The 14,379-nt window shown below is 42.1% G+C and overlaps 1 protein-coding gene across 1 annotated transcript in view; it reads right to left on the reverse strand.

Annotated features, from left to right (window-relative positions):
- Positions 1–14,379, reverse strand: part of LOC139454457 (treslin-like) — a 29,668-nt gene that overhangs the window by 7,819 nt on the left and 7,470 nt on the right. Inside the window, exons 5-15 of the mRNA XM_071236214.1 lie at positions 13,134–13,268; positions 12,322–12,463; positions 11,514–11,625; positions 10,112–10,251; positions 8,661–8,840; positions 7,877–8,025; positions 3,843–3,952; positions 3,405–3,492; positions 2,971–3,053; positions 1,627–1,830; positions 987–1,077 (exon numbers count right to left, since the gene is read on the reverse strand). Of these exons, the coding sequence (XP_071092315.1) occupies positions 987–1,077; positions 1,627–1,830; positions 2,971–3,053; positions 3,405–3,492; positions 3,843–3,952; positions 7,877–8,025; positions 8,661–8,840; positions 10,112–10,251; positions 11,514–11,625; positions 12,322–12,463; positions 13,134–13,268 (1,434 nt within the window). The remainder of the gene's footprint in view (positions 1–986; positions 1,078–1,626; positions 1,831–2,970; positions 3,054–3,404; positions 3,493–3,842; positions 3,953–7,876; positions 8,026–8,660; positions 8,841–10,111; positions 10,252–11,513; positions 11,626–12,321; positions 12,464–13,133; positions 13,269–14,379) is intronic.

Consider the following 14,379-nt stretch of genomic DNA (forward strand, 5'->3'; position numbering starts at 1 on the left):
ACAGGTGTTAAAGTTTCAAAATTTCAAGTCTGTTTGGCGCAAAATCAGAACAAATTATTGCAAAATAACTCAAAATCTGGAATTGTCTATTAAATGTCAACATGGTACACAGCAATAAATACCTTGTTTCCAACAATATCTGCTGTTTCTTATTTTTATTCCCATAACTGAAAAATATTGTTTAAGCAACTATCATGTTGTTATGTGTACAAGTTGACATCTTGAACGGAAGGGGGAGCATAACAGTAGGAGGTTCAGCGCAAACACTGTAGAATCCCATGGTGACAGAGAGATGACTGATGCTGCATGATGGGACAGCAGGTCAAGAAGGTCACCTTGTTCAGGACCACTAGGACTGCATCAGGTAAGAAGGCATCATCCGAGACTTGTGAGACAGTGATGATGACAGGGCCTCTATTGCAGACAGGGCGGTGGAAATCAGAGGCAGCGTACATCAAACAGTCAAGTCATAGTGAGAGAGTTTCTGATCCTCCACTGTTAAAGACATAAAGGAACACCGAGGACACAGGGTAGAGACACCACCATCCAGTATCTGAGGAGAGACAGTAGCAGACATCCTGTGGGTGCCAGCATCCTCCAAGGCAAACTGGGGACACTGAAGCCGATCGCGCAGGTGTCAAAACGAACCAAAAGCCCGATCCAGATTGGTAGAGATATCTCACAACACCAGTCCTCCTTAGTCATTTTGTTCCCAAAAGTTAAGACCAACAGTGGGTAGTAAATTTGGACTTGTCCCAGCCCTATTTAGGATGTGATCAGATCGTGTAGGTCGCTATGCATAGGATTACGTTCGTGACCCATTTCTTTGGGTGGTGACCATGGTGATGCTTGGATGTGTTCAGGTGAATTGTTCGTAGAAGCTGGAAACTCTGTTCAAGCACATTTCAACATATTATCGAAGAAGAAAGAAGAAATGCATAGAGATAGGTTAAGTTTAAAAAAACAATTCCTATTTTTCAACCCACCTTGGGTTTGGCTGCAGCAGGTTTCTTGTGCACCATGATCTGCTTGCGGCTACCATAGTCTGAGAGACTTGGATGCTGCAGCTTCCGGTTCCTGTGTACATAAACTTATGGATGTATAGCAACAAAACATGGCTACTAACTGTGAGACATCACTGCTCTAGCAGATAGTTATACAGCAGCCACCACAGGCTTCTACTGTGCTGTGACTGTTACACAGCAGGCCCCAGTTCGATTTACAATTTGTAAAGCCCATTTCTGGTGTCCCCGCCGTGATATTGCTGGAATATTTGCTAAAAGCGGTGAAAAAATCAACTCACTCACTCACTGTAACACATCATTAACTGATCACTGTTCTAGCAGATTGCCGCACTCAGCAATATTCCAGCTGTATGACAGCGGTCTGTAAATAATCGAGTCTGGACCAGACAATCCATCACATACTCAACCAAGTCAGCAGGCATGACCACCCAATCCCATTTGTCGCCTCTCAGACAAGCATAGTCGCCTCTAACGACATTTTACGGCAAGCATGGGTTGCTGAAGATCTATTCTACCCCGAATCTTCACGGGGTCGACTGAGACTGTAACACATCATTAACTGATCATTGCTCTAGTAGATAGTTATACACCAGATTCCCACCTCAGGTTTCTACTGGACTGAGACTGTAACACATCAGACTGTGAACCCGGATCGGCAATACTGTCATGGCTCTGGAGTGAGTCATTCAGGACGGACGAGTCAGCACTCTTGTTTGGAGATGCAAACATGGCGAGGGAGTCTGGTAGGGGCTGCATCAGTTCATCATACACACTGACCAACAGTCTCGGCAGCGTCGCGGAGTAACTGCAACACAAGCCAACAGCATCTACAGACTGTCCTGGGCAGAACAACATTTATCATATAATGGGTAGTATACACTGCAGGATACAGCAGCGATAGAAATTGGCAATCGTCCTATAGTCCTTGCCAAACTGCCCAATAGTTAAGGTACCATAGGGACAAGTAGAAATTTTCCATTTTTAAGGGGTTTGCCATGTTATCAGTATAATGACTAGTAGAGTAACATTTTAGTTTCTAAAAGATAAAGCAGATATATGTTGGGGTTATTTACTCGTAACAACAAAGGGCAGGTAGGGGCAAACATGGCAGGAGGGGGAGGGGGAAAAGGGAGGGAAGTTAAAAACCAATAGTCTAAGACATTTACAGCAGCTTTCATGTAACTCACAAGCATGAGTGTGTTGCTTAAAAGGCCAAGGATCATCCCAGGGCAAACCCATGCTCAGCACAATCTCATTAAAATCAGATCTTAGTTCTTGCTACCGCTAAACAAAGATCTGAGGACATTCCATTACGGGTCACGTCAGACTGACCTTGAGCGAACTTTGATCGACCAATGGAATGACTGACGAGAAGTCGACATTAGCCAATCAGAAGGCAGCTTACTCATGCTTTACGACACTAATTTCAAATTGGCGACTACGTTTCAAAACATATTTTGACAAATTCTCGATTAAAAATTTGAAACCTGAAAAAAAGAACATTATGGAATGGCCAATAGATGGTCTTGATTGTTTGGATTCAGTCGTTAACCCAGTTAATATCGTTCGGAATACCCCCTGTAAAAGGTTTTCGGGGTTGCATGATAAAAATCACATTCCGACTGTCACTTTCATGATCTGGTAAGCGACACTCTGATAGGTCGGATGAAAGGTTGTTCTGACGTGACCCCTAATGGGATGTCCTCAGATCTTTGTTTAGCGGTAGCGAGAACTATATTGTGATTTTAATGAGATTGTGCTCAGCAGATACTGGCAAGACAAAGGGACACAACTCTGCACAGAGAATTACAGTGTCCTTGACCACTGAGCAGTTGTGCCCAGCGCCAGCACCATGTGCAACATTGTAGCATCTCCATAGTATCGCTACTTAAAAGTCTATTGTCTAGCTGCTGCTAATGTATTCCTCAATGAAGGGCTCACTCACCTGGTTAGAATGACATTATTGAGGAACTTGGGAACGAAGCCAGGTTCTGTGATGAACGATAAAGTCCTCAAAAAGTTCACCACCTGATCAGAACAATGAACACTTGTTTGTCGGACATGTTAAATTTGTGTCTATTCAGAATCAAAGATGTTTAAGATATCCAAAAAACAAGTCCATTAACATTATGTGAAACTTAAAACATCTTTCTATCATCAATATGAGCCTAAATTATTTGGTTCTAAACATAACAAAAGGCACCATAATGATGTTCCTCAATCCTAATGATCAAACATGAAGTACAAAATATCAGTTACGTCCCTTTCACAAACCCTTTCATGATATTGCCTACATGTATTGATTAACATCAAAATATATTTCAAAGAACAATACTCTGCAGAAAATATGTCACATCGTCCAAATGAGCCAAAAATTACCTCATCCACACGCTTCTCTACGTGGGAGTCGTCGGCACTAAGGACAGCCGACTCCATCTCCAGCAACAACAGAGTCTGCAGCTTGTATCTGCACAAACACAGGTCACAATCAAATACTCCTTCATCTAGTTTATCTAGTTTAATGGAAGTATTCAGCATACTTAGCATCCTTAGCAAGTTTACTGAAAAGCCAAAAATAAAGTTGTTTTTTTCTTCTACCATGTCTACAAAAGGTACAAATTAAATACAAATACTCATTTATCTAATATTGTGTAAGTATCAGTTGATTTAGCATAAACGCAATAGTTTGTGCTTTTTCCTTTTTACACGTCAATAAATTTGACAAATTTGTCAACAATGGTCGATAGGGAATAACCCATGGAATTTGATGTGGATAAAAACATATATATATTGTGGAATATAGTTCATGACACTTACTCGGTCATCTTCATGGACTTGTCTGCATCTGAGGCCCGACTCTGATACTTCTCCCTCAGTGCAGCACTGGACACGACAACCTCTCGCTGTACCAGCTCTGTAGCCTGAACCTGATCCAAGGATACGGTGGGGAGCAACGGTGAGATGGAGTTGGACAAAAAGAGACACAACACACTCTGTGTTTACAGTGTAAAGACATGGATCAGACTTTAATAATACTTATCCTATCTCACACTATGCATTTCTCTTCCTTTGTTCAATCTCAACTGGAGAAGGCAACTCCACCTACAACCAATTCAGTTCTTTCTCAAGCCCTATCTCCAGAACGACGATTGTCAGATTCTAATCTCCCTGTCAAACCACATACGTCCACATCTTCAAAGGTGGCTAGTTCCATCGAACGTCTGCGAAGGAGTCTCTTTGTGGCCATTTATCCTGAAGCTACATCTCTACGTCTACGCCACAATCATGAGTTGCGGAGCTCATTGTCAGGAACTACAAGTGGCAGGGTGGTAGTCTCATGAAGAAAACCATCTTCACATCAACACCCTAGAGTTCAAAGAAATGAATTTGGCCGTGTCACATTGGGTGACACCCCTTCACTGCTCCAGTCTGATGATCCAGTAGGACAACCTATCCATTGTTTGGTACATAAACAAGATGGGCTCCACCAAGTCGATGTCAAGTCACCAAGTCACTACTGTCTCCCTGGCAAGAGTTTCTTCCTCTGATCGACTCATTCAACATTTAGATTCGGGTGAGACACATCTCCAGCATCTCCAGTGTCACGGCCAACTCCCTGTTCCAACCCGACAATGGAATGGCGTCTACAGCCAACAGTTTTCCCGCTGGATTTGCCAGTTATTCCTGTGCCCCAATGTTGATCTCTTCGCAACCTGTTTCAACACTCAGCTATCCCGGTTAGTATCTCCCATCCTTGATCCTCAGGCTTGGGACCATGACATGTTAGTAATCTCGTGGGAGGGCTGACATGCTTATGTCATTACCCCAACCAGTGTTCTACCTCATGTCCTGCAGAAGATAACGTCCACCAGTCACCTAACACTGCTTCTGGTCAGGACCCTATTGGCCAACATGGAGTTGGTTGACCACGCTCATCCAACTCACAGACAGAAGATTTCATCATCTACCTCTAAGGCTCGATCTTCTTCAACCTCACTCACAGCTGCTCCACCCGTGTCTCCCGAAACACTCAATCTGTGCATCTGGCGCATTTACAGAAATCCCATGCAGCCAAGAGTTACTTAAGAAGGGTAGCCGAGACCATTTCTGAGGCTCACAGATCATCAAACAAGTCACTATACGTTCATAAGTGGAACGCTTTTGAAGCCTACTGTCACGTGTGTGATATGTTGACCCCGCTACTGCGTCTCCACAAAAAGAGATTTATACTTTTACCATCTTTGGTCGTCACGTAAGCTTACGGGTTCTACCTTAGTTACGTATTGCTATCAATTCTGTAGTTGCTAATAAAACAGGCTCAAAGATCTCTATGATTACTGAGCTGTAAGCATTAATTCAGTCTTACAAGCTTGCAGATCAGTCATCTCAGTTCCGACCACTAACCTGGGAACTCAATCGTTCCTCTTTCCATCTTAAACTATCGATTCAGTTTATTCAATCAGCGATACAGTGATTGAGGGTTTCAATGAAGCATGAAAATACATGTCAAGTTGGTTGGTCCTATCGTCCATTGGAGATAGTGATACACTTATGGTGTAGAATAGATTGGCTGGATACATTCCGAACTGGTTATAAGTCACACACTGACAAAGTAGAGATAATTGATGGATAACAACTTCTTTATTTAATAATAATAATAATAATAATAATAATAATAATAATAATAATAATAATAATTCATTTATTAAATAAAGAAGTTGGTACCGGTATCCATAAATCATCATCCATCAACTTCTAACTTCTGGGGAAACCACGTGTTCAGCACATGTCAATTGGCAAGAAAAGTAGGCATGACCCAGATTTCTGGGAAGGTAACCATGGTAATGCTGGGTGTATCTGCATGAATTGTTTTTTAAGAAGCTGGAAACCTTTGTCAAGGAACATTTCCACTTAGGATTGAAAGAAGGAAGAAAAATGTATAGGATAAGTTTTAAAATTTTGATTTTCACATGCAGTGAACTACGTTTATAACGAACAAGCTTATAATGAATTAATGGATATAACCATGATAACATATCTTTTGGTCCCATCCGTTTGCTGTATATATGCTGTATACATACTTATAACAAACTACCGTTATGACAAAGTAAATTTTGAGTTCATAATAACCAGAGTTTTCTGTATGTCTAATGAAGTGTAACCTATCTGACACACTGCCCTACCTTCACCCTATCTGACTGGGTGTCCTCACAAAGCGTGCAGCATCTGATGAAATGTCCAACCTCCTTGTGATTTGTACAGGCTATGACATAGTGTCATACCTCCACCCGAGGACACTGGGTCTCCTTATGAAGTGCATAGCATCTGATATACTGCCCTACATACAGATTGTGACATATTACACTACATACAGTGTCTGACACATTACCTTGAGTACAGTATCCAATATATCTAATGTATTGCCCTACATACAGATTGTGACATATTACACTACATACAGTGTCTGACACATTACCTTGAGTACAGTATCCAATATATCTAATGTATTGCCCTACATACAGATTGTGACATATTACACTACATACAGTGTCTGACACATTACCTTGAGTACAGTATCCAATATATCTAATGTATTGCCCTACATACAGATTGTGACATATTACACTACATACAGTGTCTGACACATTACCTTGAGTACAGTATCCAATATATCTAATGTATTGCCCTACATACAGATTGTGACATATTACACTACATACAGTGTCTGACACATTACCTTGAGTACAGTATCCAATATATCTAATGTATTGCCCTACATACAGATTGTGACATATTACACTACATACAGTGTCCGACACATTACCTTGAGTACAGTATCCAATATATCTAATGTATTGCCCTACATACAGATTGTGACATATTACACTACATACAGTGTCCGACACATTACCTTGAGTACAGTATCCAATATATCTGATATAATCCCCGACATACATCATCTGATATATAACCCTATCTAATGTATTGCCCTACATAGTGTCTGCTGTCTTGCTTCTGCATACAGTACCTCATCTAGTGCCCTACATGTACACAGTGTCCGCCATATTGCCCTACATGTGTAAGTGTCCGCCATATTGCCCTACATGTGTACAGTGTCCGCCATATTGCCCTACATGTGTAAGTGTCCGCCATATTGCCCTACATGTGTAAAGTGTCTTGCCATATTGCCCTACATGTGTACAGTGTCTGCCATATTGCCCTACATGTGTACAGTGTCTGCCATATTGCCCTACATGTGTACAGTGTCTGCCATATTGCCCTACATGTGTACAGTGTCTGCCATATTGCCCTACATGTGTACAGTGTCTGCCATATTGCCCTACATGTGTACAGTGTCTGCCTTATTGCCCTACATGTATAGTGTCTGCCATATTGCCCTACATGTGTAAAGTGTCTTGCCATATTGCCCTACATGTGTACAGTGTCTGCCATATTGCCCTACATGTGTACAGTGTCTGCCATATTGCCCTACATGTGTACAGTGTCTGCCATATTGCCCTACATGTGTACAGTGTCTGCCATATTGCCCTACATGTGTAGTGTCTGACATATTGCCCTACATGTGTACAGTGTCTGCCTTATTGCCCTACATGTATAGTGTCTGCCATATTGCCCTACATGTAGGGCAATATACAGTGTCTGCCATATTGCCCTACCTGTATACAGTGTCTGCCATATTGCCCTACCTGTATACAGTGTCTGCCGTACTGCCCTACATGTGTACAGTGTCTGCCTTATTGCCCTACATGTATAGTGTCTGCCATATTGCCCTACCTGTATACAGTGTCTGCCGTACTGCCCTACATACAGTACCTGCTATACTGGCTCACCTCTGGATTATCTGCATGTGCCTCCTTCATGAAGTGCACGGCCACTGTGACCATCATCTGCACACAGGCCTCCAGGCCATCCTCCGCCTCCAGGGTCCGGCTGTACAGATCCTGCAGGTACTGGCCGACACTCTCCTCCGTCTGCAGGTCTATGCAACACACCATGGCAATTATTGGTGAAATATCACATTGTAACTCCAAGAATGGACTTCTACTGCAAGTACCAAGATTGAACTCACAGCAAAATCATGAACTACAATGACTCAACAGAACAGTAATGGAACTAGTGACATTTCCTGATAGACTACTGCTTTAATCATTGGTTTGATAGCATAATAACAGACTCTTTTTCTTCAGCGTTTTAGTTAAAGGAGGTAGTTTATACAAACTATGATAGGTAAAAACATCATACAAATTAGTGAGTTGGGTTTTAAATGCCGCTTTTTACCGGATTCCATTTATATCACGGCGTGTCAGATTAATGTGGGAGGAAAGCCCGAAGTGATGCAGGTCTCAGACGTTTACCACTTCGGGGAAACCCATGAGCATGGGTATGGTGCTGACAAACCTAATAACATAATCAGGGCGAACCGGGATTCGAGTCCTCAATAATAGGTTTCTATGTAGCCAAGGGATGCAACTCTGCACAGTGAATTGCGGTGCCTTAGACGACTGGGCCCCCCCATACAAATTAGGAACAAGTATGGTGCTTAACACCTCTATTGACCAAATAATTAAGGTTTGTGTGAATTCGCCGAGTTGATGAGAAACATGCCCGCAGTACCCAGATTGGTGACATCAATGTGCTGTCTCTCGGTCTGTTTGTCCACCAGAGATGAGTCCCCCTCTGGCTTGGTGTTCTTCTTCACGGCTGCCTTGCTCCGACACACCATCATCATCCCGCGGTTCAGCTTGGAGTTCCTCGTCTTCCCCTCCGGTCTGTCCACCGACTCATCATCTTGGTCTGCCATCAAACACCAGTTGTGTCACCAACATCCTTGTCACAAGTATGTGGACATGATAAGACACTACACTACCATAAAGCATGCTAATGCCGCACTCAGCAATATTCCAGCTATATGACAGTAGTCTGTAAATAATCGAGTCTGAACCAGACAATCCAGAGATTGACTTCATGAGCATCGATCCACGCAATTGGGATATGATGACATGCATCAACCAAGTCAGCGAGTCTGACCATCCGATCCCGTTAGTTGCCTTTTACGGCAAGCATGGATTGCTGAAGGCCTATTCTATCCTGGATCTTCACAGGTCTTCTGACGTAAGAACCGTCAGTATTTCCAACATGTCCAAAGTCTACCACGAGTTGACTTGGTGTTTAAGGTCATCAGTATTTCATTATCTGGAAGGAAAGCTGACAGTCACCATGCGGCCATGAACAGCAGATAAAAATTATGCACCCAGTATTTTCAAGATGTAGGGCAAAGCCCCACTTCCACTACAGCCAGGTCAGTCAGTGGTCAGTGAGTGAACGTTCCATCAATATTCCAACAGTCTAAAATTACTGAGTCTAGGTCAGACAAATAAGTGGCTGAGAGCATGAACAACAATCCATGTTGTAAGGATGCAATGTCAGACAAGCAGCAAGGGTACACAGGGTATTCAGTTCATCCTCAGAAGCCCGTCTTTCGACAGACATGGAGTTCTGGGGACAAATTCTGAACTGGAATCTCAATGGGAGTAGTGAAACTATGTAAGACAACTAACTGGTTTCACTGGTTACACAATCAGTACAAGAAACTGTCTGCTTAGGAAGCTTTCAACCAGGCACCACATCACACAAAGGTCCACAACTCTGCAGGTCAAACTGTGATGCACTATTCAACATGTTATGTAATGCCACACGCCAATATTGCAGCAATACGAGGGCGACTCCGGACCAGATCAGCCTGTGAAGGATATGAGCAACACCCCATGTCGTACGATGACAAGCAAAAAACCAAGTCACCGAGTCAATCAACCCATTCAGTCGCCTCTTATGACATCAAACGGTTGCAGGGGACCTATTTTTACCTGGAACCCCATGGGGACCATTCAGTAATGTATCTCTGTAATGTAATTTGTAATCTTGAGAAGTCTTACCCCTGGAAATGAAACCCCTGGTATGACAAGACACACATTTATCTTCATCAAAGCAAGATTCCTGTACCTAACTCACAAACCAGACCCCATCATTTCCCTGTTGAACATGAAAAACACTATATATATCTGCACCTGTTCCCGTCTGCGTCGTGTCTGGCTGTGGTCGCGATCTCTGTATCAAGGCTTGTGGTTGGTTATCTTTCCTGTACATTTTCTGGAGAACTTTAAGAGTCTCTTTCTCAGCCGATGTTAAAAAGTCAAGGTCTTTGAGTCTAAAAACAGAAACATGGAGGAAGTGTTTTCACTAATAACTATGGATGTATAGTTTCCTTTATAGCTGCCAGAAGAGAAAATGCCAATACTTAGCATACACATATGTTCTGATGAATGACATATATTTGATCTGTCATGAAACACCCCACCTCTGGCTTCCATCAGCTTCATGTCACTGATTGTTGTTTTACGCTGTTTATCTAGCAATGGCATGTAAATGATCAAGTCTGGACTAGACACTTCAGTGATCAACGTCATGAGCCTCAATCTTTGCAATTGGGGTACAATAACATGCATCCACCAAATCCGTGAGCCTGACCACCCGATCATCTCTTATGACAAGCATGGGTTGCTGAAGACCAATTCTTATCCTAATTTTCAATGGGCTCAGCTTCATCTGATCGCACTGCAATGTAATACAGTCAATGCAGAGTAAAGTGCATATCTGAAGCCTCGCTGTATTGATGTCCAAGGGAGCATCACATATTAGTCAAGTCACCCGTAGTTCAAGACAAGCAAATTGCTGCTAAGTATTTTATTGTTTACATGTTTTCCCAAGAGTATTCTTTCTTTATCATAGCAAACATACAGAGCAATACTTTGGAGAAGTTAGTATTTCGTTGTAGACATTAGTCTGTAAGAAAGATGTAAGACAGATGTAAGGATGGATAGTCTGTCTACAACTATTATTAGAGTGAGTGAGTGAGTATTGTTTTACGCTGCTTTTAGCAATATTCCAGCAATATCACGGCAGGGTACACCAGAAATGGGCTTCGTACATTGTACCCATGTCGGGAATCGAACCCGTGTCTTCGGCATGACGATCGGACGCTTAAACCACTAGGCTACCCGACCGCCCAACTAGTATTAGAACATAAACATGATCATAGTTCTGACAATTATTCTCATTGGACCATAAACATCCTAAACCTTGGACGCACTGCTGCTTTGCATCCTCATCCAAAGACTTGACTGGATTGTGATGTATATTTGGTTCTTGACTTAGATAGGAGTTCCAACACAAATATGAAATCATTTACCTGTATGTATAAAGTAATCAGAAAATTCATCCTAATTTTTATTATTTCCATACATAAAAACATCTTATTCTCCATAAATCAGCTAGAAGTTGGAGGTGCTCTGTTGACAGAAGGGGGCTCAAGAAATACATATGAAATACATACGAGAGGTGTACAGCCTCAGAAACAGGTTAAACGAAGGTCAGTGATAATGGTGAATGTCAGCTGCCTATTAATATCACCTGCTGTTGAGTTTACTGATGAGAGCAGGCAGGCCTCTGGAGGTGCCAGGGAGATGCCAGGGGTTGATCACCTGCGGGTTGTAGCACCCGGCCAGAGCTGCAGTTCGGCCCCCTGGAATACAGGAATTGTAATATTACTCTTCACACAATGGAATTCATAATTTCCATAAATGTAATTTTTTTTTGGTCAAAGTAGAGAGTATGACCCTACCCTTCTCAGTGAGGGCTTCACACATTGTGCCCATGTGGGGTGGGTTGGGGTGGGGTGGGGTGGGGTGGTGTGTGGTGGGGTGAGGTGGGGTGAGGTGAGGTGAGGTGAGGTGAGGTGAGGTGAGGTGAGGTGAGGTGAGGTGAGGTGAGGTGGGGTTTAACATTACTTTCAAGATTATTGCACTTATTTAGCAACGAGCATGCATGTGTGTGGCTGCTTGTATTAGTCTGGACAAATGTTGGTTTCATGGTGCTATCCTACTGAGATACCATGCCTCAGGTTAAACATGTATATCCATTCAGACACATTATGCTGACTCTGAGTTTACCAGACCTTGTTTTAACTTGTAATGCCGAACGCCAGTCAGGGAAACAACAAGTACCATATTTTACCGTCTATGGCATGATGCGACTGAGGATCGCACAACCGACATTCCACTCTACAGGCAGACGCTTCCTCCAGTAGACCACTGAGGTGGTCGAGCATGCAGGGATCCAAACCTGGCCTTCAGTGTGATGAGCCATTGCTATAACCTAAAGGGTACCCAATTGTCTTACATTCTTTATCTTCCTAGATCTAAATATCAGACATGACTACCTGACTTTCTGCAACTGTTGAGAGCTCGTCTAGGAAACATCTTCCCCTTCACAGCCTGACAACCCATCTTCAATGCCGAATGCAGGTTGCTGAGACGACTCTCGGTTTGAGCAACGTCAGGCGGCGAAGAACACCTCCCAGACTAAAACACAAAATAGTTCCATTTACCATAGATTAACTGTCAAGGACATAATCATAACAAATCTTAAATATGGAAGTTAACGTAATTAATTCACATTTGCCAGTGTTTTTCTTATCATTTCTTAACATTAATAGTTTATAGTTTGTTTTGTCTGTTTGTTCTTTAACACCACACTCAGGAATATTCCAGCTATATGATGGCAGTCTGTAAATAATCAAGTCTGGTCGAGACAATCCAATGATTGACATCATGAGCATCGATCTACGAAATTTTGATACAATGACATGCATCAACCAAGTCAGTGAGCCTGACCACCCGATCTTGTTAGTCGCCTCTTATGACAAGCATGGTCGCCTTTTACAGCAAGAATGGGATGCTGAAGAATTTTTCTACCCCTGATCTTGATAGTTTATAAGCCTGTAACACATTATCATGATACCAGCCCAAGCTAATACATGTGATCTATAAAAGTCCCAATATCCTAAGGTAACATGACACTATCATCGGTATTCATGAGTCCCCATGAAAACTTACAACAAAATATGTAGTGGTTTTCATTATTAGGACTGAAAGAACAAGCTATGACCCGGCTATACACTATACAGAGTAGCTGACAAAATGAAGGGGGTCCAGTGAATCCACTGACAACCAGGGTGTGTTCTGCTCCTACCTGTGTGAGACAGGCCTTCTCCACCTGCAGTGTCGCCCCCAGGGGCAGCAGTGTGAGGACAGCTGTGTGGGCCGACACAGTGTCTAGCACAGCCAGGTGTGGGGAGGCGTGGTCACCAGACTGCACTGTCAGCACCTTGGTAAGATCAGAGACATGTTTCTGTTACTGAGGATCATGATTTCCAAATGACTACCCCCCGGTATGCAGAATATGCTTTGAAAGGGGACTATGCTTCATTTTCATATCTGAGATCTGAAAGTATTAAAACTCCTCTTGACTCCTCTATCCACCTCTATCAACTGATCAATATGGCCATCAGTCCTTCTCTTGAGACAGTACCCAATACAGTGATTGTAGTAGTAGTAGTAGTAGTAGTAGTAGTAGTAGTAGTAATAGTAGTGCAATACAGTGATTGTAGTAGTAGTAGTAGTAGTAGTAGTAGTAGTAGTAGTAGTAGTAATAGTAGTGCAATACAGTGATTGTAGTAGTAGTAGTAGTAGTAGTAGTACAATACAGTGATTGTAGTAGTAGTAGTAGTAGTAGTAGTAATAGTAGTGCAATACAGTGATTGTAGTAGTAGTAGTAGTAGTAGTAGTAGTAGTAATAGTAGTGCAATACAGTGATTGTAGTAGTAGTAGTAGTAGTAGTAGTAGTAATAGTAGTGCAAAACAGTGATTGTAGTAGTAGTAGTAGTACAATACAGTGATTGTAGTAGTAGTAGTAGTAGTAGTAGTAGTAGTAGTAATAGTAGTGCAATACAGTGATTGTAGTAGTAGTAGTAGTAGTAGTAGTAGTAGTAGTAGTAGTAATAGTAGTGCAATACAGTGGTAGTAGTAGTAGTGGTAGTGGTAGTGGTAGTAGTAGTAGTAGTAGTAGATAGTTCAATATGTGCAAGACAGTGGTGGTAGTAGAAGTAGTAGTAGTTGTAGTAGTAGTAGTAGTGCAATATGTGCAAGACAGTGTTTATGAACCGTTAGGGCTATCATTAACTGTCATCATGGTAAGACATATACAACATCAACTTTAAGATAACTGACATGGTGCCTAGACTGCCAATGTGCAGAGTATAGTCCACTTTGAAGAGGGGAATAACACCTAATGCAGATAATGCAAGATTTAAGGACTGTGATTACTTCTGTGATGAAAATGTAATCAAACATAACATGAATTTCCAGTCTGTTTGCGATGTGAGTCTGAGTGTTAGAAAACCATGTTTAACTTAAATTTATGAATTAACAAATAAACT

The sequence above is a fragment of the Haliotis cracherodii genome, unplaced genomic scaffold (assembly GCF_022045235.1).
Source record: "Haliotis cracherodii isolate W230 unplaced genomic scaffold, xgHalCrac1.p SCAF_1, whole genome shotgun sequence".
NCBI lineage: Eukaryota > Metazoa > Mollusca > Gastropoda > Lepetellida > Haliotidae > Haliotis > Haliotis cracherodii.